Genomic DNA, 24,293 nt, shown 5'->3' with positions numbered 1-24,293 from the left:
GATATAACATCACTTCAAAATCGCCAAGATGTATGTCGCCATATTCCCGTTATAAACCTTAACAACTTTTATTTCACCCCCACTGAGATGCAGGAGTGCGCTGACATGAAGACTCTGTCACGAGTATGTTTGGCCTTAACTGTGTGCGTTACACGTATAATGTGTGTCCACGTGTGTGGGAGTGTGTAAACTGAGGGGGAGCGCGAGGGTTTTTCCCAGAGATATTTCAGATAATATAGAAACTGTTGTACTGATCAAGTGTAACTAGCTTTGATACAGCTCAAGCCTTCGTTGCTAATTCGAAAACGTCATTTTAGAACTAAAAACGAAGGGTGCTGATTAGGGCAAAATACATTGAAACATTAAAAGTTATATCAGATAATGGAAATTTTTGTATTGATCAAGTCACGGGAGGTGCGACTCTATTTGTTTGTCACGATTCATGTCTCAATGTGTGAGCGTGTGTAAGTGCGAGGGAGCATGAGGGCTCTTTTTAACCGAAATTGAAATAAATGTAGGATATATAAGACATTGTTTGACGTTCTTCACCGATTTACTTTAACCAATGTCTTTGTTTTAACTGGTTATTTTTGTTATGGTAGCCTGTATGGCTCTTTGAAATAACTGAAATAATTTGGCGAAGTTATATGGAACCGTTATGCGGTCAAGACCTGGAACTACTTTATAGCTGTGCATTTGAAAAATAATTGCACACCTTAGAACGTCCGTGAACCAATCAGAATCAAGCATTCAACAGACCCGTGGTATAAATAATAACAAATGACAGTGAATGTGTACAGTGCTATATACATGGTTCACAACTCTTTATTTTTGGGAAAAGGACAATCTACTGTATAACACTTGGCAACCCCTCGCCCCGCGTCCTTTTCCGCCAGTACTGTGTCTAGAGGGTAATTCCCCCCGCAGCTAAAGTTTTGCGAGAATCTCATTCCCTGTTACTAAGGTTATGTTTAGGGTTAAATGTAGTGGTAGGGTTAAAGTTAGAGTCATGTTTAGGGGTAAGTGTATAGTCTTTGTGGGGCTCCAAATAAACACAGTAAACAAAGCGTGTGACTGTAGCATGCGACTCTCGCGAGACTTTTGCCAATCGGGGGTTACCTTCTAGTCACGACTGTCAGTCAGCCCCCTTTCCGCGCGCCATCTTGTCCCCGCAACAGAGTGCCTCGAGTGCGTCTTCATTAAAAAAACAACAACGGTTAAACGGTCCAAATTCTTCTTCGAATGAATTAAGAGACGTTATTCCACCGATTGTTCACCTCGTCGGCGCGTCTCCGCACTATTCGTGAGGTGAATCGATCGTTTATATCCCGTTTCGTTCTTTTTAATGGCTTTGTGAACGAACAGCCATGGCGGTAAGTCAGCAGCAGCAGGCCGTGAGCAAACCGGCCGGCGGGAAACACGGCAACGTTTTGCCGTTATGGGGCAACGAGAAAACCATGAACCTGAACCCGATGATCTTGACCAACGTGCTTTCGTCGCCGTACTTCAAGGTCCAGCTGTACGAGCTCAAGACGTACCACGAGGTGGTGGACGAGATTTACTTCAAGGTGCCGAAATGAGACTGGGCCGATCGATGCACGTGAAGCCCACGGTTTATAACTCACCCTTAGCTTTCATTTTTATTGATAGGTTTTGTGTATTTCAAAACAAATGCGTCTTTTTGTGCTTAAAATGGTTATTTATGAGAATTTAAGTGGATATTGTTTAGCCGCGGAGGCTATCCGTGCCAATTTGAGTGTATTGTCTGGCTTTTTTCTTTTCCCATTTAAATGATGACTAGTTTCCGCCAAAACCCGGTGGTTACTACGGTTATTGTTACTACGGTTATTGTTACTTCGGTTATTGTTACTTCAGTGAAACTGTGGAACCTCGGTGTTAGATACATGTAGTGGAGCCTTTTAACCACAGTGACGTAGAACTGTGGAAAACACTACTTGGCATATACAGCAAAACAGAATTTTAAGAGTAAAAAGGATTGGTACAAATGCAGAAAAGTGAAGAAATTACGGAAAATAGGGATTAAAAAATGGTAATGGTAAGATATTTATTTGTTGGTGGGGAAGACCGAAACTAGCCACCACCGTAAAAAAAAAAAAAAAAAAAAAGAGAACACACGTCAATGTATAATTTTACCTTAATAACGATGATTGCAGTGGCCATGGTGTTTATGTGGACACTGGTTATTGTAGTACATTTGTTGGGTTAGTCTGAGTTTAAGTTTGCCTTCATTTTGAATGGCTTTTATTAAAGTTGACCACTTAGAGTAGAAATAATTTATTTGATTATGAAACATAGGAATCTTAATTTTGGATTACTGGTCATATTTCACATCTGATTCCTTATTAAGTCTTGATTTCTGCCCTGTGTACCCAGGTCAACCATGTGGAGCCGTGGGAAAAAGGCAGCCGAAAGACTGCGGGCCAGACGGGAATGTGCGGAGGGGTAAGTAGAAGTACGTGCCTTCAGACCCCCTCACCTTCATCCTCCCGTCCTCTTTATCATTTTATAAAAAGAAGGGAGAACTTTGCGCAGGGAACACATAAATGTAACTCTGAAGCCTCATTGGTGTGTGTCTTGCAGGTGAGAGGAGTCGGAACGGGTGGGATTGTGTCCACGGCGTTCTGCTTGCTGTATAAGCTATTCACACTGAAACTGACCCGCAAACAAGTGATGGGTCTCATCACTCACACAGATTCGCCCTATATCAGGGCACTGGGCTTTATGTACATCAGGTACGACTCAGAACCACCTATTTACATCTATTTAAATAGACACTCCAGTACACAATTACTAGACTTGCCACGATATCATAATTTTCATACCCGCATTCAAAACCGGTAATACCGTTGGTTGGACACTCAGTGGTGCTATGGTGTAATTTTCGTTGCTCAATAGCCTACACAATAATGAAAACAACGCAAGACACAACAATCAGAATGCAGGTGTATCGAAGGTGAAGTTCTTTTTTTAACTGACAAGAGGTCCAACTAGGGCATAATTACATTGGAAATAATTGAAAAACACCATTTACGGATGCAAATACGCGTTCGTTGCGAACAGCCACAGTACCTATAATGAAAAAGGCTATGACCAGGGAGAAAGAAAAATCTATCCACGTTTCCTTCTAATAAACACTACCTTTCTCAAAAGAACGAATCAATGGAGCCAGTATTTTTTTTCCTTTAAGGGTTTTCTTCCCTGTAATTAATATGCCTTTTCCATTTTTAAAGCTCAATGAAAAGCTCTCTCTGTTGAAAATTGGGCTAAACCTTTTATAGTATTTGACTAACGTGCTTAAATGGTATCACTAAAAATAAATTTGGCCTTTTAAGAACACTGTCTTTGTACATGTTAATAATTTTTTTGTTTATTTATATAAAGCTTTGTACATGAGAGAAGTAGTGTATTTCTCCTTATATTACAGTTTTTCTTTTTTAACCCTTTCAGGAACAGTGCTTACTGTGCGAAACCATTTTTCCATTCCGTTTATAGTTTAGGGGAGGGAAACAAAATTGGCACACAGGAAGTGATGCAATAGCTGTAGTTTCTCTGCAAAGTTGGGTCCACGTGGTTGATGCTGGTGCTCCTCAATTTCTGCCTACCACCTGAATCTGGGCTTCTTTTTTTAATTTTTTTTTACACACATTCCTGTAAATTTATTGAAGTACAGAATGAGAATTTATAAAAATAATTATAAAATGATATATGTAAAATATTCACATGGGCAAAACATGGTGGTTGCAGTAACCACAATACCAATACAGAAAACACACAATAACATGGAAAAATGGTTCTGCTTTCTATTTTTAGCCATACCATCAGGTTCTTCTAGTAGTGAGAGTGAGTGCAGTGAGGAAGATGATGAGGAAGAGCTGAATAGTGATTGAATGCAGGGAGATGGAGGCAGTGATACTGAGATTAGTGATGGAGACCAGAATACTGTTGAAGATCAGGATAGTGAGCATAGAGCTGGATTTAAAGGGTTGAAGCAAAACATATTGCAGCGGAAAAAAAAGATGCCATTCAGTAACCATTATTATCCCTGAATGGCAATCTACATACTCATGGGTGTTTAAAAAAAAAAATCACAGTTGTGTAGAGACTTCTTGTCCTCCCATGCAGAGATGTGAGACACCTCCATATCATCTTTAATGTCATCTCTAGTCCTTTGTTGTGAGGAGGTTACTAGCTGAAACCAGTGTTTAACAAATTACGTGAAATAAATCTTGTTGTTCGGACAAGATATGTATTCCCTTTTAATAATCACTGGGATCAGGTCATTTACATACGATGCCGGATAGGAGAAAATTCACAAAAGAGTTCATCTTGTCAGAATCCAGTATCCGTTAAACATATTTTACTGGACTGTAATTATTCAACACATTTGAGGAATTTGTATTATTTTGTTGATACTTTTGAAAAGTTTTTAAACAAGTGAATCCAAATTTAGTTTTAAGGTTTTTAGAAAAAAATGAATCTTAAACACCTTATTTAGTTCTATTCTTGAATAACTAAACCTGGCTCTCGCCATGAATATAGCCACAGAAGCTGGCATGGCGTAAGTAAAAGAAAAAGAAAGTAGTAGATGAAACCACCTTAAAAAATTACGTTTGACCCAAAGCCTAAGAAATCTGATCCCACATTGTTTTTGTTTTGATGGTTTGTAGCATGTTCATGACAAAAATTTAATGTTTAAAAGAATTGTGTCTGAGCCTGTAAGGGTTAAAAGTGCTGCAGTTTTTCCGCAGTCATTTGAGTCTCTATCTTCTGTCATGAATATGTTTACTGGTGTTTTGGAATCACAATGATGTGAAACAATTATAATACGCTCTAATGCAATATTTTTGACCAAATATTTGACAAAATTCTTTTGATGGAAACATGACAGAAGACGTGTGCAGAAAGGCATTGATCTTGCTTGATCTTTCCCCCACAGCTGCTTCGGTCATATAGCGTCCGTGTTATCTCACAACTCCCCAGTAGTTGAACCTGATGCAAGTCTGCAGCTGGATGAATCTCCAATTCACGCTAAATGTGTCTGTGTTTCATGTCAATTTCTCTAAATTTGCGACACGTTTGTGTGCAGTTTGGGTGCGTGCGAGTCGCTAAAATATGGGGCATACCGTTTCCCGCCTCGCACGGTTGTTGCTGTCAATTCGAAGTAACGTATTCTGTAAGTGCGTGTGCACAGTAATTTTGATATGTCAATAAAGAACATCTGGCTTTCAATGCATTCATTTAATCGCAAACTCGTTAGGCGACTTTATTTAGGCAATTCTATTCTTTTGGCTATTGAAATAGGAACTGTTTTCATTAAGTAAGTTTCTTTCATAATGTTTACCCATTTCACGGGTATAAAATTTAGCACCGGTGTCATCCTATGTATCGAGTATAACCGGTCACACCATATACCGTGGCAAGCCTAACATTTACCTCATTTACATGCACTTAAGAAAACAGTTTAATCCAGGGTTTTTGCAGAAAGCGGCGTTCTAAAACATTATGTAAACAAAATAGCCATTTAAGGGATAAAGAGAAAGTGGTTTAAGCCAAGTGTACACTACATGACTCCAGCTCGTCTCATTTGATGTTTTGAGTTGGCAACTGGTCTGTGACGAGAAGTCTCAGATCCCACGATGAACGGTTTTATTGTGTGCTCACTCCTGCGACATGCCGAGACTAGTACCAGACACTGCGACAGTTTTCAGAACTGCTTGTTATCTAGATGTCTTGTCGTCAGATGTGCGCACTGACCTGACAAGCGAGAGACTGACAATGAGCAACAGCCAATGCAATCTAGAGAGAGCAAAAGAAGAGGGCAAGTTATTAGGAAGCAGATGACAAAAAATAATTAGAAAAAAATAACTTAACTCACATCTCTCTACCCACTGTCTTTTTTTATTTCCTTTTTTATACCTCAGGACACAGATAAGAGCAGCACACACATTAGTAGCTCAATTACAAACGTCATGTTTGCGCTATTGAATGCGAGTATAATTAAGAAAAACTGTGCACCGGTTTTTAGCGCTTTCTTACTCTACTTTTTTGCGCTTTATTATCATTCAATAGACTGAAACACAGACGCAATGATTGATGTATGTCCTCAGGAAATCAGAGACTCTCTCGAAATCTGAACACCAGTGGTCAAAAGAGATGACCAGGTGTAATGGTGATATGTCTTGCTTGTACATTTGTGATTGGATCACAACAAAACGCATTAATACCAGTGTGCACATGGCCACAATCAAGGGCCAATGGTCATGTAGTTGATACACTACAGTCCTCTAGTGCACGTACCAGTACGACGAAACACAAGACTGAGTTGCAGGGTGCCGATTGTAAGTTGTGTAGTGTACACTTGGCTTTAACACACCTAGGTTTCTCCTATAGAACACGGATTATTTTGTCATGTTAACGCATAAGCGCCATTCTTACAGATATTTGAAGTGTGCACATGTGCATTAAAACAGACCGGATAACTAGCATCATAGGATGAGCCCTACATCATATCAACAAGTCAACTCAGCAGAAAGAATTCAACATTTCTGGGAGTACAGTGGGAAATACCCATACACTATAAACTATACCCATTTATACACACCAATTAAAAATCTTGACTGCTGTCCCTCAAGTTCGCATGTATGTGCTCAAGTACATTGGGGGAATCCTGGAGTTTTACATAAGTTGGAAACTCCATTATTGCAGTGCAGTTCTGCTGCAGGGTGTGATTTGAAAGTTAAGGAAACAAACAACAACAACTCTAAAAGATCTGGAAATAAAGAGAAGCAAAAGAGAATTAAATAGCAAAATCTTCTTGGATGTCATGTTTATTTAAACAAGAGTTGCAGGGATATTACTTTGTGTTGAAAGCTGCTTACCAACCGAGTAAGTATACAGGAGTAAAGAGAAAGCTGCGAATACAGTGCATGTAAACACTTACACCGATTTTGACTCTTAAGCAGCTTTCTCGCAATAAACGGCTTTCTTTTGTCCATGTAAATGAGCTCACTGAGATAAGTGAGAGAAAACACGGAGCAGTTTGTCACAAAGGAGCCAACAATATTAGTATTGCTGCAATATCAAATTTTGAGAGTAAACCAGAATAGTAAAATAGTTAAGAGCGCATGGAATAGGTGTGACTTCAGATGTTTTTCTAAAGTTTTGCAGGTATCTGTGTACTATACAACTGTATAACATGGGGTGGGGTCTTGTTTGTTTCACAAAAAGAGGTTTATTTTGGAATTCACCATTGTTTATACTAGGGTTGAGCATGACTGGAATTAATGATAAACCTGTACAGAGGAAGTACCCAGAATGCTAAAATGTTAAGAATGTAAATTGATACGTATATAGGTTTTCTACAAATACAAAAACACATTCTGTGTGTGTCTATTCTGCCTGTTGTTTGAGATTAAATGTAATGTCTTGTTGATTAATATTAGGGCTGTCGATTTAATGTTTATTCAGTGTGATCAATTTTATAAGATATTACACATTAATTAACGCCATTAATCATGTCCCTGGTCGGTATTATGGAATAATCTTACCACCGGAGCATTTTAAGATGAAAAACCATATGTTTTCAGCAGGGGGCAGTAAGCTGAACTACAGGTGTTTAGGCAACACACAGCTGTACAGACAAAACCACAAAACAAACCACACTTAGGCTTGCTTGACAATAGGTACAACACAAGATGAGAAAGCATTCCAAAAAAAAGCTGGACGGAGCTCAATATGAATGCAGGGGATCTCGAGACTTGTTTTTCTCATTTTCAAACTATGTTTAACTGTAGTGCGACTTAAAACTGCTGCGTTTATGACACGATGCAGGCAAGGTGAGACGTTTCAAAGGCATACGTCTGACACGTACATTGACGCGTCCTTAGACAAACCTTTATAATAAATCTCAGACAGATTGACTAACTCAGTTGCAAAATCGATTTGTATGGACTGTTGGCCAATGATAGGCTTATGTTTAATAATACGGAAATAAATATATTTCTCTCTAAAGCCACTTTTAGTATTGTCTTCAATGCTTTACTTGTCTGCCACAATAATGTAATGCACTTTAATTGTCTGAATTACTGTATTAATAATATTATATTTTTAATACGACTATAATTATATACTGAATTGTTGTTATTTTAGGGGCTTTCTCAGCAAATATTTATATGTGCAATTTAAATCGATTAATCAGCATATCATGTAATTGTTTTAAAAAGTTTAATTGATTGACAGGCCTATTTATTGTATATTTATTATGAGATGTGTCTTTGTGTATTGTAGATATACACAGCCTCCTCCTGACCTGATTGACTGGTATGATGAGTTCCTTGACGACGAGGAGGTATGTCTTCACGGGTAATGCCTTCATCTCTCTTTTAAATTTCTAATGTTAATTACCCAAACCAGAAAGCTTTAGGCCAAATGCTGATTGTGATGCACATTACTGTCCTTCAACCTTTGACCTCATTTGGCTTAATGTTCCCCTGGAGATACATGCAGTTAAAATTGCTGTATTTGTGTGGTTTATCAGATTGACTGGTCTTACTCTTTCACTGGGTATGCCATGTCATATTAGATCCGATTTTGTAACGCAATACGTCTTTTCATACCAAATGGCACTTTTGGCTACAGGGGGTATATGTGAAATTCATTAGTAAGTAACCATTATTTAACCAGGATAAAAAAATAATTGAGATCAAATCTCATTTACAAGAGTGACCAGGCCAAATGCATCCATAAGGCATTCTTTGTGGTTCCTTTTTGGTTAAATGTGAATGCAGTGGTTGCACGCAAGGTTCTCTAAGCTCAGATAATTGTTGCGATCTTTATATGGTGTTAAGCATCAATTATTTAGAGACATTTTTTTAGGGTTTAAATTAGATGATATGCCGAATAGTTCATTCAATATATAATGATTAAATAATTGTAGTTTAAATAATTTATATATAAATATAATGTATACAGGGATGTGATTCTTCCAGATTAATCAGGAAATCTGTTTTTTCTGACCTAAAATGTGACCCACGTGAATTGTGTAAATCCCCCTCGAATACACCGCTTTATATTTATTTATATATTTGAAACTCAATCGGCAGAAAATTAACAAGCTCCACGTCATAATACATTGAACCGTTCACTCAAGCACAGCAGCACCATAAACTATGAAACAGTCATGACATTTAAAACATTCGTGAATGGAATTTGTTACTTCCGGTTGGGTCCAGTAGTGTTTATAACTGCCCCATCTTTCAATAACAGCTCCTTTTAGAGCTTGAATCATGTTGTGACTGGTACACAAACAATCCACGCTGATATGAGCTGAAAGCCGAAGTGGAATGGATCAGACATGTTTTTAGAATTTGCACTTTTACTGCTTTTAAAACGCACATCGCCAGAAATGCATCAAAACAATCAAAGATGTCCATCTAGTGCATGTTTACATATACCAACAATTAAAAATAGCACAAATGGGTGCAGAAATGTATCCAGGACGCATTCATACTCAAAACAGCAAGACACAGAATGGGAGTTTCCTTTTAAGGATGTTTTCAGACTTGGGTCCTCTTTAAAATAACAGGGTATACACGGATCATTAAAAAGTATTAAAAGGTATTAAATTTGGTGTAAATTAAGGCTATTAAAAAGTCTTAAATTAAAATACCCGAGTTTTATTTTATTTTTTTAACATTTCCCTCCTTGGGTCGTAAGGTTGAATGAAAACCTTACGAATTAAATACTAGTATTTAGCAATGTTTTATTTTAATGTGACATAATGTTGTATTTAGTGGTGGGTAAATATAGACAAAAAATAAATAATAAGAATGTTTTTCACATGTTCAACTACCAAAAGGCTACTGGGGTTTTCACAATTGAGTCCTCTTAAAAAGAACCAAACTGAGACCTTTTTTCTTTAAAAATTCATCCACAAACAAATAAATATAAATAAACAGTGAAACAAAGAAAACATATTCAAATTGTACCCATCCACTGTGCCTTTTTTTTTCTCTCCATTTTGTGTTAGGAATCTCATCATCATTTTTTAATCCCAGTTAATTTGAATGTTAGGGATGCTCCAATGAGGATTTTAACATCTGATGTTTTTTTGTTTGTTTGTTTTTTTCATCATAAAGGTGTTTGAATTATTCCACATTATTATGATACCTGTGCCTGGCAGAGACCGAGATGCTGCTACTGCAGATGATTATAAAAACCACTTCACGCAGGATGCGCCGGTTTAGTGTAAATAAAGCGCTTGCCGCACGTAAGCAAACGGAACCGAACTCTGAGCACTTATGTTACACTGAGATGGAGCTGTGGAGCACAGATCTGCTCTGAAAACACCGTAGTAATGCTCTAACCTAAAATCAGCGCGAATAAACTTTGAAACGAACAGACTATTTATTTAATTAAATCGCAGCCCTTTACGATGTAATAATCGCACAAGGTCATATCACGATTTTATTTTGATTAATTGTGCAGCCCTAATTTTATTGATTTAGATTATAAAAAGAACTGTACATAGTGTAAATAAAACATCTTGTTTTATAAATTAAAAGGGAAAAGCAATGCATTAAACTGAATGCGTAGTATTTTTTTTACATTAATAATACTGTATTTAGAGGAAAAATTCAAGAAATTCAGTTATGGGAGTTTAGTTGTATTACCGACAAAAAATAGTTGGTTTTATCTGTTGACAGCCTCGGGCAACAATCATTCATTGAAAACAGTAGAAATGTATTCCTATTGTAATCTCTTAACTGTCATGCGCCATTCCAATGTGGTCCGGTTAAACCCTTGAGTCTTCATTTGTACTTTCATTTGTGAGAAGTTTAAATGGTTTTCATCAGCAGATTACTCTGTCATCTCCATAGAAACAGAATAAGTGGCTCATCATGTCTCTGCACGTCATCATTACTAGTGTACAGTAACTTGACAGGGTCAAACAAGTTTGGCATTATGCAAAAGGGAAAATCAAGTAAGCCTAGAGCGCTTTGTGTTCACAATGCACGTTATTAGCAAACCGAACCGCAGGCTGCAAGCAAACCGTACTCTGACCACCTCCCGAGATGGTATCAGTTCGGTTCACTTTAAAGGGGTCTGAGATCATTTGGATTGTTCATATATGGGCCAAAAATCCTGCTAAATGCACTTAGACTCCTGAAATTGACCAAGTGTGAAAACAGAAGAGATATAACTTGACATCTCGTCTTGACAAGGTGGAGGCTCCTGATTTTCACTGTCAGGACTGGTTGGATATAAAATGTGGTTGAACCGTTGCCACAGTTGCTGAGAGGTTAAAGATAGCTATTGTAAAGCTGTAATTCCAGCATTACTGACATGATATTTGCAATGAAAGGATGAAATTTAATTGACAGAGTACTCATTGCCAATATATCTAACCAATTATATAAATAATCATAAAACCCTGCAGATACAGTCCAGACAATAGAAAATGTTCAGTCTAGACAAGTTTTTCCCCGTTTAGATTGTGAAATAAATTAGGGTTACGGACGCGATAAAGACCCCATTTCCACCTGGTATTATGATGCGTCTCAGGTGATCTGATCACATGTTCTAGTGAGACATATCACTGTTTACTGATCACTTAAATGCATCTCCTGTGACCACTTGTGTTTGGATTTGGAGGGGTGGGTCTCTGTTTCATGATGACATTTATCAATCACTCTGTAAGTGTGTTACTGCATGATGTTAAAGTGCAACAAAGTCAGAAAAAACAAAGAAAGCAAGAAAAAAAAACGGCTCGCTGTTTCTCCCAGATGTGGTTGAAATTTAATCTAAGCACAAAAGCAACATGTCAAGCAGAATTATAAGTTATTTTAGTCTATTAACTGTATTAAAGGAGCTTCAGATGTTCATGCTTGTCATCTGTATTGATATCAGACAAACTAAAGAAGATCAGTGAAGTTCTCATATCCTCTTTTTTTAATTTTGTTTTTTATTTTATAGAACGGTTATTTCCTTTTTAAAGCTGCTCACAACCAGCAAACATTAAACTCTTGTTATAGTGCAGCGGTTGATTGACAGGTGACACATACAGGACAGATTAGCGTTTACACCTCAAATGTGATGTGGACACATTAATTTTTGACCATTTGTATATGTTTTTTGTGATCCCGTCACAAAACTTTTAGACCCCTTTTAGATCTGTATGTAGGGCTGACCATGTGATTGGATCACCTGAAACGCATCTTAAAACTAGGTGGAAAACTCTCTGTAAAAACACCGCAGAAATAATACTAGCCACACAAAGGAGGGGTTGGTACTCCTAAGAACATGTTATATACAATTTTTATTAATTGCCTTTTTCACATTAATGTAGAAAAACTGGCCTAAATGTAGCACTTTCAGTAGGCTACGTTGAGGGGAACCATCCAAAGCCCTTTAAAACCTGCAGATGTTGAACTGAGACATTGGTATGATATCCTTTAACACAGCCATTTGGATTGAATTAAGACTGAAATCACGATATGGCCTTGCATGATTACTAATGCTGCGTTTAAAATGTTGTCTGCATTGACTGCTTCAGTTAGCACTGCTCAAGCTAGCGGTACCCTCTAGCGGCTGTGTGCAAGAAAACACTGTGGAGCACGTCAGTATGAAATGATCCAATGTTTATCATTGCCATTCAAATCAAAAAGCTTGTCAAAGTGATCCCTTCCCAAATGTTGGCTATAGATTACATGACTTCTACACTCTTCTGTTTGTCAAGAATTATTGGTAACACTTTACAATAAGGTTCTCTTTGTTAACATTAGTTAATGCATTAGGTATTATGAACCAACATGATAGGATTGTTGGCTCTGCCTCACGTGAAGCCCTGCAAACTGATAGAAAAGCCCACGCTGCACACATGGATATTTACATACCGCGATATACACAATATAGCAAAATCTCTATCGATTGACACTTTATATCGTCGCCACGATTTATATCGTCATATCACCTAGCCCTAGGCTGAGTCTTGATAAAGATTTTCTGATTCGAGTCACAAGCTTTTGATGATAATTTTTTTTTCGATATCTATTCATGTGGGTATATTTAATTTATAATTTATAAATGACTTAAACAGTCAGTTTGCTTACATATGAAAAAATATTTCCCAGCTAATGCTGTTAATTATACAGTGGACCTTTTAACTAGGTACATTATAAAACATATACATTTTACAAATTCTATATCATAATTTTTTTCATCATATTGGTCACATTTTAGCTTTTTAAAAATGACAAATCCATGTATTCTAACAATAACTATGAAGACTTGAAATTGTATGTATTATATTGCATATAAATATATATGTATATATATTTTTTTGCAACATGTTTATTGTTTACATGCAGAATTTGTAGTTTGAGTGTTGTTTTGGTTGAGTGAACATAAGTGTGAATGGCTTTCTCAGTGCATCTGTGCTACGTGTGATTAGAATTAAATGTTTCTTTTTTGTAGTTTTTAATCAACAACTGACTGTAAAGAACAGCAAGGATATTAAGAGGCATTCAGTGAGAAAAAGGATTGCGTAGATCTCACATTACATGGAACGAATCAAAATAAACTCGCACAGTGAAAGGATCTCGGTGCTAAACTTCTTCGCCATTACACTACTCAATCACTGGTGAGTGGAATCTGAAAGTTAACCATCCAGCAGGCTTTCCGCGGATCTTCAAAAGGTCTTAGTCTTAATACGCCCTTCGCAAATTAAGGCCTTAAAAAGGTCTTAAATCGGAGCAACAAGTCTTAAATTCTAAAGGTCATGCCATTCAATTTTGTGTGAGGGATTGTTTTCTCATTGCGTTTACGTAGGGTGACCAGACTTCCCTTTTTTAAGAGGTGTGTCCCAACAATTCTCTAAACAATGTGATTATGTCCCGGCTTCAGCTGGTAGGCTCACTGATTTTTTTTCTAATCACATTTAATATACAAATTTTCCTTCTGGCTATTGTCTTTGGTATTGTTTGCAGAGAAGAGAAGAACTTTTGGTGCGTCGCATGTTGATTTGACGATACTTTCATTCTAGTCTTTCTGCAAATCCGCTGGTTAGTAAATCCAGAGAAACTGCAAATTTTGCAGTGGTCTCTTAATTTGTTCCAGATATGTTGAGATGTGGGAGTTGTATTTTGAATTTTAGGTTACAGTGTTGTGAATTTTGTGTTAAAATGTGTACCTGCCATGACAAGTCATTTCATAATTACACATGCAATATGACTTCATATGGATAGAATAGGCTACATGGCATTTGTACAATAAAAAAGCTCAAATGTGGTTAAATCGTGAAAAAAACAATCTAAAATAAAATGTACATTTTCACAGACTATATAGCCTATAAAGGTAAGTGCAGAAGTTTCCACACCCCTTTCAGAATGTATACAAATAGCCTAAAAAGAGATAAAAGATGATATTTTTTATGTAGCATTGCCCTTCAGAAGGTTCATAACACAAAATGTACTCTTTACACAAATCATGCTGTTCAAAAGTTCGCAACCCTTTGTTGTTCTTGTGTTGCTTTCTTGAGCAATAATTGTGTGCACCTTTTGTAATTGTTTTGTATGAGTCCTTCAATTGTCCCAAGTGTCAGAAGCTTGATCTCATCATATTGACCTGCAGCCGCCATATTTGTGGCCATCAGCGGGATGAAACAATGGCGGTGAATGGAAAAACATTAAAAATGCTATTGATCCATGCCAAGTCCTAGGAAAGGTGTCCGAGGTCAGCACAAATATGCCCAAATTTGACTTTCGCAGACATTTAAATATATTTTATCCATAATTTACCTCCATACGGCGGTGTCTGTTGTGTGACCGGTGAGTGCACGCCTATCGGTACATCACTGTGAACATCTCTCATTCAGAAGTTTCACATGTTTGTGTTTTCTGCTCTAATTTGGTAAAAAAAAAAAAATATTACAAAACATCTATGATGATCCTAGGGCTGCACAATTAATCTTTTAATTGTGATTATAATAGGCTGTGTCTAAAGATGATGGGTCAAATCACAAGAGCTTTTGAGTCTTATTTTCACCTTACCTGACCAGTCGAGCTCTCTTCAGAAGTTCGCCACTGACCAATCAATCACTTTTCAGTTTTGAGCACACGCTGACATAAGGAGCTGCAGATGGTTACGGGTATGTTTCATATATCGCTTTGATTGATGCAAAGCTTGCATCAGAAAGATGGAACATGCTGCCTTCGGAGATTATGTGGAGGTAGGATGAAAATCTGGTGCCTTTCAAACTATTTTGAGACCAGTCATTCAACAACTCTGTCTGTTCAGCCGTTAACTGATTACGCAGCAAGTCAGCTGAATAAACTTTGTTGCAGTGCAGAGTTGATGCAGTTTTAGAGCAGTTCTGTGCTCAGTAGCTATGAATTTCATCTCGTGCTCTCATGATATATTATACACACAACAGCTGTGCTCGGAGTTCGGTTCGGTTCATGCGCGTCGCTAACGTGAGTTGAACGTGCTAAAAAGCTCTCCAGATTTACCTCATTGCACATTTGCGTAATTTCTGGTATGTTTGGTCATTAAACATTGGACAGAAGTGTCTAAAAAATCTAAAGTAAACACATGGCACCAGGGTTTTCTGGGTTGAGGAGGAGATAAGTGCATTTCACCATGTTTGGATGGCACACCAGAGCCCTTAAATTGGAAGTAAAGCATGACTTAATTTTGGTCAAAAAGAATAATTTACTTGTTTGTAGTTTTAACACCTTGTTCAACATGAGAGCTGCTGTTTAATGTAATTTTATTTTTTAAGAAAAATATATCAAAGCTGTGGCAACAGTATTTTTTTTGTTTTTTTTTGTTGTTTTTTTTTTTGTCTGTGTGTCCTGCAATAAAAATAAATAAACAAATACAACTTCAAAGGGTAGAATAATCGTGATTAATAATCGTGATTAAAATTAAGCAAAATGTGATTTATCATTTTAACCATTATCACGCAGCCCTAGATGATCCCATCTGTATGAATGTAAGAGCTGCTTTTAACTGAAGAATACACAAAGCAACCAAGGCATATTAGCGAATAAGAATAATATGTTTTCATTGTAGTCTGGTGGTGTGAATAAAGTATTTTTGTATATACACAAAATATATACTATATATTCACATCAAAGTGTTTTTATTTATTACAACGTGTTAAATTATCACATACCTTTATACAGTCTGGCTGTTATGAAAAACAGTCCTATGTGCATTTTCCAGTTTATTTGTATCCGAATCGATGATGTTATACATATAATTGACACATGTACATATAACTGGCATGTCTGAATAAATGAGCAGAGACCCACAAGTGTTTTTATCCCTGCTTTCCCCCTTCATTGCTGCTTGTCTTTGGCAAAATTAAGCAGTGCCAGCAGTATCACCTTTTCATGATTTATAAATAGAAACAGAAATTTCTCAGACTTTTGCCGCATCTCACAGCACAATGAAGGTAAATGGAAATTTGGTCATAAACATGGCGGCGCGGTCATACAGTGACATCACATAAAACCGGTCATTAGCCACTGAAGAACTAACTGACATACTAACTGGGGTGGGGGGGCAGAGGTATACAAGCCTTCAGATACTTCTTGTAAAAATGAGTTTGATGAGGAAGAGGGCATGGCCGGGCCGTTATGATGGACGGCCTGCGCTGAATCAGCAGGGTGTCCATCATTACGGCCCAGGCCACGCCCTCCTCCTTGTCACAGTGAGTTAAAAAGTAATGGAGATCTATTGAATGTTGCATTTTGAAACTTTGAAGTGTTGCTATAAATATGACTCCATGTGCTCCCTAGACATTTACATTTAGAGAACATATTGGCATATTGTGTTCCCTTCAATTGATTCCTTAAAGTTTCTTTAGTAGGTCTTAAAAAGGTCTTACATTTAGCTTCATAAAACCTGCAGAATCCCTGATCCAGTGTCAATAATCACATTTTAGTTGCATATCGTTTATTTTTCTTGCATTGTAGAGGGTTGCGCATAGTCAAAGATTGATTTTGGGATTAAGAATCAATATCGAGATTAAATCAATTTCGCGATGCATCATAAAATCAATATTTTTACCCAGTCCTAATTAATATCAGATGTCTCTTAACTGGGTGCTGGCTTCTCTTTTATGCACATGCACACCCACTCTCAACTGGAAAGGAGTTGGTAATATATTATCCTTTTTAAAAAAGAATTATCCACAAAAACATCTAAATCGTATTGAGCAGAAATTGCTGCCAGGCCTGGTGGTGGTTTTGTGTGTCACTAGTTGACTGCCCTGTTCTCTTCTCCAGATGGCCCTTGTGATGCGGGTGGATTGGATATAGGGTGGCTCCACTCTCTTGGCTGACGTCTGTGAGTGCAGTTAGACAAACTCACCCACCCACTCCACCCCTTCACACCTACCGGTACACACACATATGTCAGCTGACTTTTGACCTGCTCAGTATCCTGTCTATTTTCAGTCAGAGCATAGTAAGAAAAATTGTGGAAGCTAATTGTTTGAAACTTAGACATGCCTACTGCATCTCACCATTAGACAACCAGGGCCTATTAATCATCTTAATAATGATCAAGTTTACCATATTTGTATAAACAGGTTGAAAGCAAGTGTTTTGCAACTAGTCCCTGTTGTCACTTTCCCAAGATGTCCAACTTGTATTAAAAGTGCAGTAAATAATTTTCCACTTTTACCTCTAATGAAATGAATAGCATTTTTGACAAACATTTAAAATGATTTACACTTGCATCTAGTGATTGACCGATATGTTTTTTTTTTTAATGGCCGATGCAGATATTGAGCAGGGTGGCTGAAAGGCCAATACTATGCCGATATATCACACAGTTTAATAAAGTAAATAACAAACATAAAATTGCAAAAAAAAAAAAAACATTTAGCACTATATTTACTCAACTTCACACTAAACTTTAACTTATAAGATTAAAAAAATATATAAAATATTGTATTTAAAATGGTAGATAGCAGTTTCTTCTGATTTCTGTTTAGTCATCAAATTTTAGAAATTTACCTATGAAGAAATTGTTCATATATTAGGAAGAAGGAAATAACAATACACACAGTAGTCCAGCAACCATGGATGGAATGTGTGCATTAGCAATCTTTGTTTAAAAAATACAGAATCAAACCAGTTGTACAAACAGTGCATAGTGAATAAGACATTTACTCATAGCGCACGTGAAGCGCTTTTACTTTGAAGTTGCACTCACGCTCATGCGGATCCAGCACAAGCAGCAATCTCCTGACAGTTTAAACGGCCTGGATTGCCTGCTTGGATTGTCACGGAGTGACCGTTATGATTTGTGAATCAGAGGAACTTTTGATCCTGAAGTTTTGGTTCTGGCTGATAGAATATGCACTTCAGAGGAAGATATTAGATGAGCGCTCGATGGGAAGAAAACATTAGATTTTTGTGAGGTACGTGAATTATATCTGTTTTTAAATGAGATATGCACATATTTGCAGACAGTATATTATATTTTGTTAATATTTTCCTTTTATCATTAGACAAGACAGGAAACTGTTGAAGAAAGAGAGGGAGAATGGAACAGATGAGCACTAACATTATGAACTCAAACATGTCTGTCGCAGCTCTGTTATGCAGACAGTTTAAATGACACTGTTGCACAACGGTCTATTATTGTAGTAACACGATGGCACGTAACAACAAAACGAACCGTGACTGGTCGTCTCAGTCATTTAGTTCACATGTAAGCAGGCGATTCTCAGCGCACTCAAGAAACAATTTGGCCAAATGGGAAATTTATAGGTTGATGCGATAATTAAAAAATTCAGAATATTGGCCGATTTATCGGCCTCTGCAATATATCGGTCGACCACTACTTGCATCTGATCAGAACTTGTTGTATCTGGCCTTGAAAATGCTGTTTTATTATATGTAAGGGTAAAGCACCCACATGGTGGCTGTCATTATAAGATTACAGGACCATCTGAATACTACTGAAATATATTTATTTTTTATTTATTCCAAAACTGAAAGTGTCCAATTATAGGCGGCTATTATTGAACACTTCTTATTTGCAGAATAAATTAATGATGAGACCAAAATGTAACTAAAAACTTTTGTGAAATTCTACATCCACACTGATAGGTGTCAGTGTAAAGTCCAAAACCGTTGTTGTTTTGGCAAGCAAAGCAATAATTTCTTGCTGTACCTTTTATTGAATATTAAATCAGGTGAGAGGAGAGGTGAAGACTGTATTTGGTCATCACAAAGCATTTTATTCAGGACAGTTTATAATGTAATCCTTAATGAAATGTTCTTTAGGGCACTGGCCATCAAAGGTAGCATGAGTGTGTTTGGTGTGTGTGTGTGTGTGTGTGTGTGTTTGTGAATGTGTTGTAATTGTTTTCCTCCATGTCTGTTTAATCAGGAGTTGGATGTGAAGGCAGGAGGAGGGTGTATGATGACGATCGGTGAAATGGTCCGCTCCTTCCTGACCAAACTGGAATGGTTCTCAACACTGTTCCCACGTATACCTGTTCCTGTTCAGAAGGCAATCGATCAACACATGAAGAGCCGACCACGTAAACCTCCGCAAAGAGATGAGCAGGAGGAGGAGAAGGTGGCCGATTCTGGAAGGCATGCAGATAGGCGCTGTTCCAGGTACATTCACTAATTGTGTGTGGGTGTGCTGAAATTTTGTCAAACCAGATTAACAGTGATAAAAGCCTCTTGATAATATATTTGATCTGTATTAGGGGTGGTAGATTTATTGTTGACCATTTTGTTATCAGCCAATATTATTTATTTCCTTCAGAGTTTCCACTTATATAATTATAGGGACTTATTTTTTCTCATTCTAACTTCATACTTTTTTCTATAGAGGAGATTTAAAAATGAAATGTACTATTTCATCCAGTACATTGCTTAAATGCTAAGTGAATTTATTTGTTATAACATTACATTTAAAACTGTTGTTTATTATTGACTTTTGTTATTGACTAATTTATTTTTGAGTAGAATTTCAATATTGGTCCATCCCTTTTTTTTTTTTTTTATTCATTTTATCATCAAGTGTTGTGTGTTCATTAGGTCTAAAAAGTGTATTTAATCAGTTGTTTTATGTATACAAAAGTGTATGTACTCTGTTTACATTGTTTGCATTTCTTGTGTGTGTGTGTGTGTGTGTGTGTGTGTGTCTAGGACTCCTAGGAAAAGTCCTAGCCCCAGGAGATCCCAGAACCGGTCCCGGAGTCGCAGCCACCACAGAGAAAGGCGTGGTGCCAGCTTTGACCGAGAATTGGAGAAAGAACGAGACCGGCAGCACAAAGAAAGGGAGGGGAAGGACCGAGATAGAGAGAGAGACAGGGATAGAGAGCGAGATAGGGAGAGACGACGTTCCAGAACGCCAGATCGAACGGCAGAACGCAGGGAAAGACGCCGAAGTCGCAGTGCAAGCCGGGAGAGACGCAACGAGAGGAAAGACAGAGAGAAAGAGAGGGAGGCAGAAAGTGAGCGCAGTCGCAGAAAAGACAAAGAACACCACAAAGACAGAGGTGAGAGAGAGAGGGAGCGGTCGAAAGACAAGAGGAGCAAAGGAGAGGGAGATGAGAGGAGGCATAAGGAGAAAGAGGATAAAAAGCACCGGGATGAGAAGAGAAGTAAACGCTCAAGGAGCAAAAGCAGAGACAGGAAGCACCGAACAGAGCGATCTAGCAAGAAACGCTCTCGCTCCGGCAGCCGTAGCAGACAGGAAGCAGGGGAAGAAAGGAACAGGAAGCGGGAACACAGCCTTAGTAAGGAACGGCCACACAAGCGCAGTCGCAGTAAAGAGCGCTCACATGATCGAGAACATGTAAAAACAGAGCACCACCTGAGCCACAGTCCTGAACCAGAAGAGCGAACAAACAGTGTTCGAGCAGAGTCTCCCTGATCCCAGTTTCTCTTGAATTCCCTCTTCATGCCAGTCCCAATGTCTATATCTTTATCCTCTAGAGCACCACTTAAGTAAACAAATAGAAATGCCTGGATATCCCCCCCACACCCATTGTTATCAGCCACTTGTGTAGATATCAACATTTTCTTTTCTATCTGTTGCCTGTTACAGATATCAGGACTGAAGATGACTTTTTAAAATCCTTTTATTTTTTATTTCCATTTCCCCCCAATTTGTTTTCAGGATTCTCACAAATGGCTTTGTACATACAGCTCAGAGAATGTTTTAAATTTGAACATGGCAACCACAGAGTTCAGTTTGTGGCACAGGCTGATAAGGGCTGTGCTGCCATTGTGCTGTTTGGTTTATTGCTCTGTTGCATCTCATTTTCTAATAAAATTGTTGTATGAAACAAAATTGTATGTCAGTTGTATTTTTTTGATGCCCTTAAGCAACAGAGCATGACAGAAGGGTTCGGGAATAAATATCTCTATTTTCTCAATTGAAATTGTTTTTAACAAACCTTTATAAACCTTTAAAGATGGACATATTATGAGCTCTTAATTTATAAATGTTTGAAAATGGCAACAAACTTAAAATACGTTTTTTGTTTTATTTACTTATAATCAATGACTTTTTTTACAAAGTCAATTTTATAATGTCGTTATTGTTGATTTGATTACATCATATGCAATAATTATTCGTTTGAGTAGGATGAAGTTTTCAAATACAGTCTTGTAGCTTTTGTTTTGTTTGTTTTTTTATTAATTTTAATAAAAAAAATTAATACCTTTTTCCAGTGATTGAAATTGTTATAATTTATTTTTCATTATATGTACTTTTTAAATAATGGCTGTGATTCATCTCAGAGCTGGTTGGTTTGGTTCAAGATTTGAACTCTATTGAAATATTTTCTAAAATCCCAATGGAGAAAATGAATGGGGGGGGGAATATTTCCGGATCCAAGACTGTTGGGAAAGTGGGTGACCCACTGTTGCGCTCTTGTCAATTCATTGTAAATGTAAAAATCACTTTGTTCTTAGTGCAACAGCAACTAAAATTGTATTTTATTTTTTTGTGTGTATGGTAAATTTATTTTACATGCTCTTTGCAGTGTTCATAATTTGTAAGACAGATCACATGCAGAAAACCTCATGGTATTTAATAATCTCATTTTCCAAAACAGGAGTATATATAATGCTTATTTGTTTAAATATTTACCATTACAGAAAAGTACACAAAAAGTAGTAATCCATTAGCCAGAAAAAAGACTTTGGAAAAACAAATGAAAACTAGTGTAAATTTTTTTTGTCCAGTAAAGCTATTCCACCTTTAAGCTATTTCACCAGTGTTTTAAACCCTACATTTAACATGCTAAGTATTACACAGTTTTACAAATTCTTAGGAAAGTGCAGGATTTCTCAGAGCCAAGAGTTTGGGTGCATTGCAATATGAACATTCACTCGGGATTTGGCAGGCCTGGTGAAGAGAGAATAGTTGCAAAAAGATAATTTAGAAATTTGATTAAAACTTTGTATATATTTTCTTTTTCATCCAATATTCTTTGTTTAAAAATGTTTGTTTTACAAATACTCCTTTTCAGAAATTGTGCTATGAGAAAAGGCAAGACATTTTTTATATTATTCACATTTTTGTAATTTGATTGTGGTTGAGCATCACCTCACCTGTCTCACTCCTTGCCAGGTCTCACCTCCTGCAACCTGCTGTCACTGCCACATGATGGACAAAGTCAGATTAAAAGACTCACAAAAGACTGATGTTTGCAATACAAAGGAAATACAAATAGCTTAAAAAAGGTCAGTTCCCACCAATACTTATTAGCATCTGTGAGTCATACTTATAAAATCAAATGTTAACCTTAAACAGGAGATGAGTCTTCACTTTCCCCGGCAGAGTTGCTTGCAGTTACGACAACGTGACTGCTGCTAAAGCTGCTGACAGAGCATTGGAGCTGTGACGTCATGCAGAGCTTCGTCCTACCAGAGGAAGTAATCTGATACACTGTGTAGTTTGTAGCGAATACAGACTGATTCCATGACACCACCGACAATGATGCAGACAATGTCACATTCAGAGGGGCACAAGGCACTGGACGAAAGCAACGAACAAAATTAACTGATGAGAGTTGATATATATTAATTTGGAGTGTGCAGTTACATTTTAATGTTTTGCTTGCTCTTAGTCATATTCCTAAACCACTGATACAAACAGCATTAGCCTCTCTGCTGCTTCAATGAGCTCTCAAGCACCCATGCCATTTGTGATGTTACCAAGTTTGAGGTTAATTATCCCAAAATATGTTGAATTGAGATGCAGCGAGGGGGCTCATACCACAGCTTTTTCTAGGCCACTGTTATGACAGGTCTTCATTTCATGTGAGTGTATATCATTTTAAAACTATTTGTCCAAGGTAAGTTAATTTCTTTAGGCGTAGAACTACTTAACATCTTAATCTAGCATAAATAAGTCTGTATGAGTGTTATGTAATTAACATTAATCACCTGTGGTTCCAGAGACATCGGCTGACGGAACGCTTGAACCGGCAGAGTTCTGCGCCTTGACCTTGACACTGTAGGAGGAGCCACAAGGTAGGGGAATCTCAAAGAATTTGCGGCTTGTCCTATAGGAGGCAACATCAAAGAATGACTGGATGTTATCCAGAATCCTGCCCTTGAGCTCCACGAGGTATTCAGAATTAGGACAATCCACAGCCGACCAGGATGCTCTCAAGATCTGAGTGTCATTCACTACTGTACGAGGAATAACCCTCAACCCAGCTGGAGGACACGGAGCTAAAGGATAGAGAATCACAGAATTGTAAAGAATCACAGTAATACCATTAATATTAGTATTTGCCTTTACCAAAAAATTGGCCATACACAATTTTGGTTTGATTGCTAGATCCAAACCTGAGTTGAGTTCTATCCCCTGATTTACAGAGATCTCTTTTTGGCCCCTAACTACAGAACGCTTACGTCAACTGAAAGTACCAAAAATCATCTTATTTCCAAAAATCCGACAATGGAAGAAAACCACGTTTACATGAGATGTGAAATCTTTGGGTTATTCTTTGGTTTTGACGTAAAAACATATAAAAGGCATGCACTCAACACTTGCGCACACTGCGTAAGCCGGTAAAAGGTGTTTACATGCAGGGCAAAATCGGGGCAACGGGCAAAAATATACCTGTCGATTTTTTTTTTTTGTTTGTTTTTTGTTTTGTTTTGTTTTTTGCTTAAACCATTTGACCTTACGCTGATAAAGGAACATCGTTTATGGTGTTTACATGACCTTACACTTTGTAGGCTTCTTAAGAGTAACTGGTGTAAGATTGT

General features: G+C 37.4%; 2 protein-coding genes across 2 annotated transcripts in view; one reads left to right on the top strand and one right to left on the bottom strand.

Annotated features, from left to right (window-relative positions):
* The first annotated feature begins 1,140 nt into the window (after nt 1-1,140).
* LOC127443114 (pre-mRNA-splicing factor 38B-like) lies at nt 1,141-21,294 on the top strand. The gene is made up of 6 exons (XM_051701633.1): nt 1,141-1,568; nt 2,395-2,463; nt 2,602-2,753; nt 8,308-8,368; nt 19,432-19,664; nt 20,205-21,294. The coding sequence occupies exons 1-6, from the start codon at nt 1,368-1,370 to the stop codon at nt 20,932-20,934; spliced, it is 1,446 nt and encodes a 481-aa protein (XP_051557593.1). The 5' UTR covers nt 1,141-1,367; the 3' UTR covers nt 20,935-21,294.
* A 502-nt stretch (nt 21,295-21,796) lies between these two features.
* fndc7rs1 (fibronectin type III domain containing 7, related sequence 1) overlaps nt 21,797-24,293 on the bottom strand; it is a 50,547-nt gene continuing 48,050 nt past the window's right edge. Inside the window, exons 41-44 of the mRNA XM_051700923.1 lie at nt 23,460-23,750; nt 22,816-23,046; nt 22,623-22,667; nt 21,797-22,416 (exon numbers count right to left, since the gene is read on the bottom strand). Coding sequence (XP_051556883.1) covers nt 22,817-23,046; nt 23,460-23,750 — 521 coding nt within the window. The 3' untranslated portion in view covers nt 21,797-22,416; nt 22,623-22,667; nt 22,816. The remainder of the gene's footprint in view (nt 22,417-22,622; nt 22,668-22,815; nt 23,047-23,459; nt 23,751-24,293) is intronic.

The sequence above is a fragment of the Myxocyprinus asiaticus genome, chromosome 6 (genome assembly GCF_019703515.2).
Source record: "Myxocyprinus asiaticus isolate MX2 ecotype Aquarium Trade chromosome 6, UBuf_Myxa_2, whole genome shotgun sequence".
Classification (NCBI taxonomy): Eukaryota; Metazoa; Chordata; class Actinopteri; order Cypriniformes; family Catostomidae; genus Myxocyprinus; species Myxocyprinus asiaticus.
This window is presented reverse-complemented; position numbering and strand designations above follow the sequence as displayed.

Coding starts and splice junctions, on each gene's coding strand:
- LOC127443114 (XM_051701633.1), top strand. CDS start 1,368: ATGGCGGTAAGTCAGCAGCAGCAGGCCGTGAGCAAACCGGCCGGCGGG. Junction 2,464..2,601: donor AGACGGGAATGTGCGGAGGG/GTAAGTAGAAGT, acceptor TGTGTCTTGCAG/GTGAGAGGAGTCGGAACGGG. Junction 2,754..8,307: donor CTGGGCTTTATGTACATCAG/GTACGACTCAGA, acceptor TGTGTATTGTAG/ATATACACAGCCTCCTCCTG.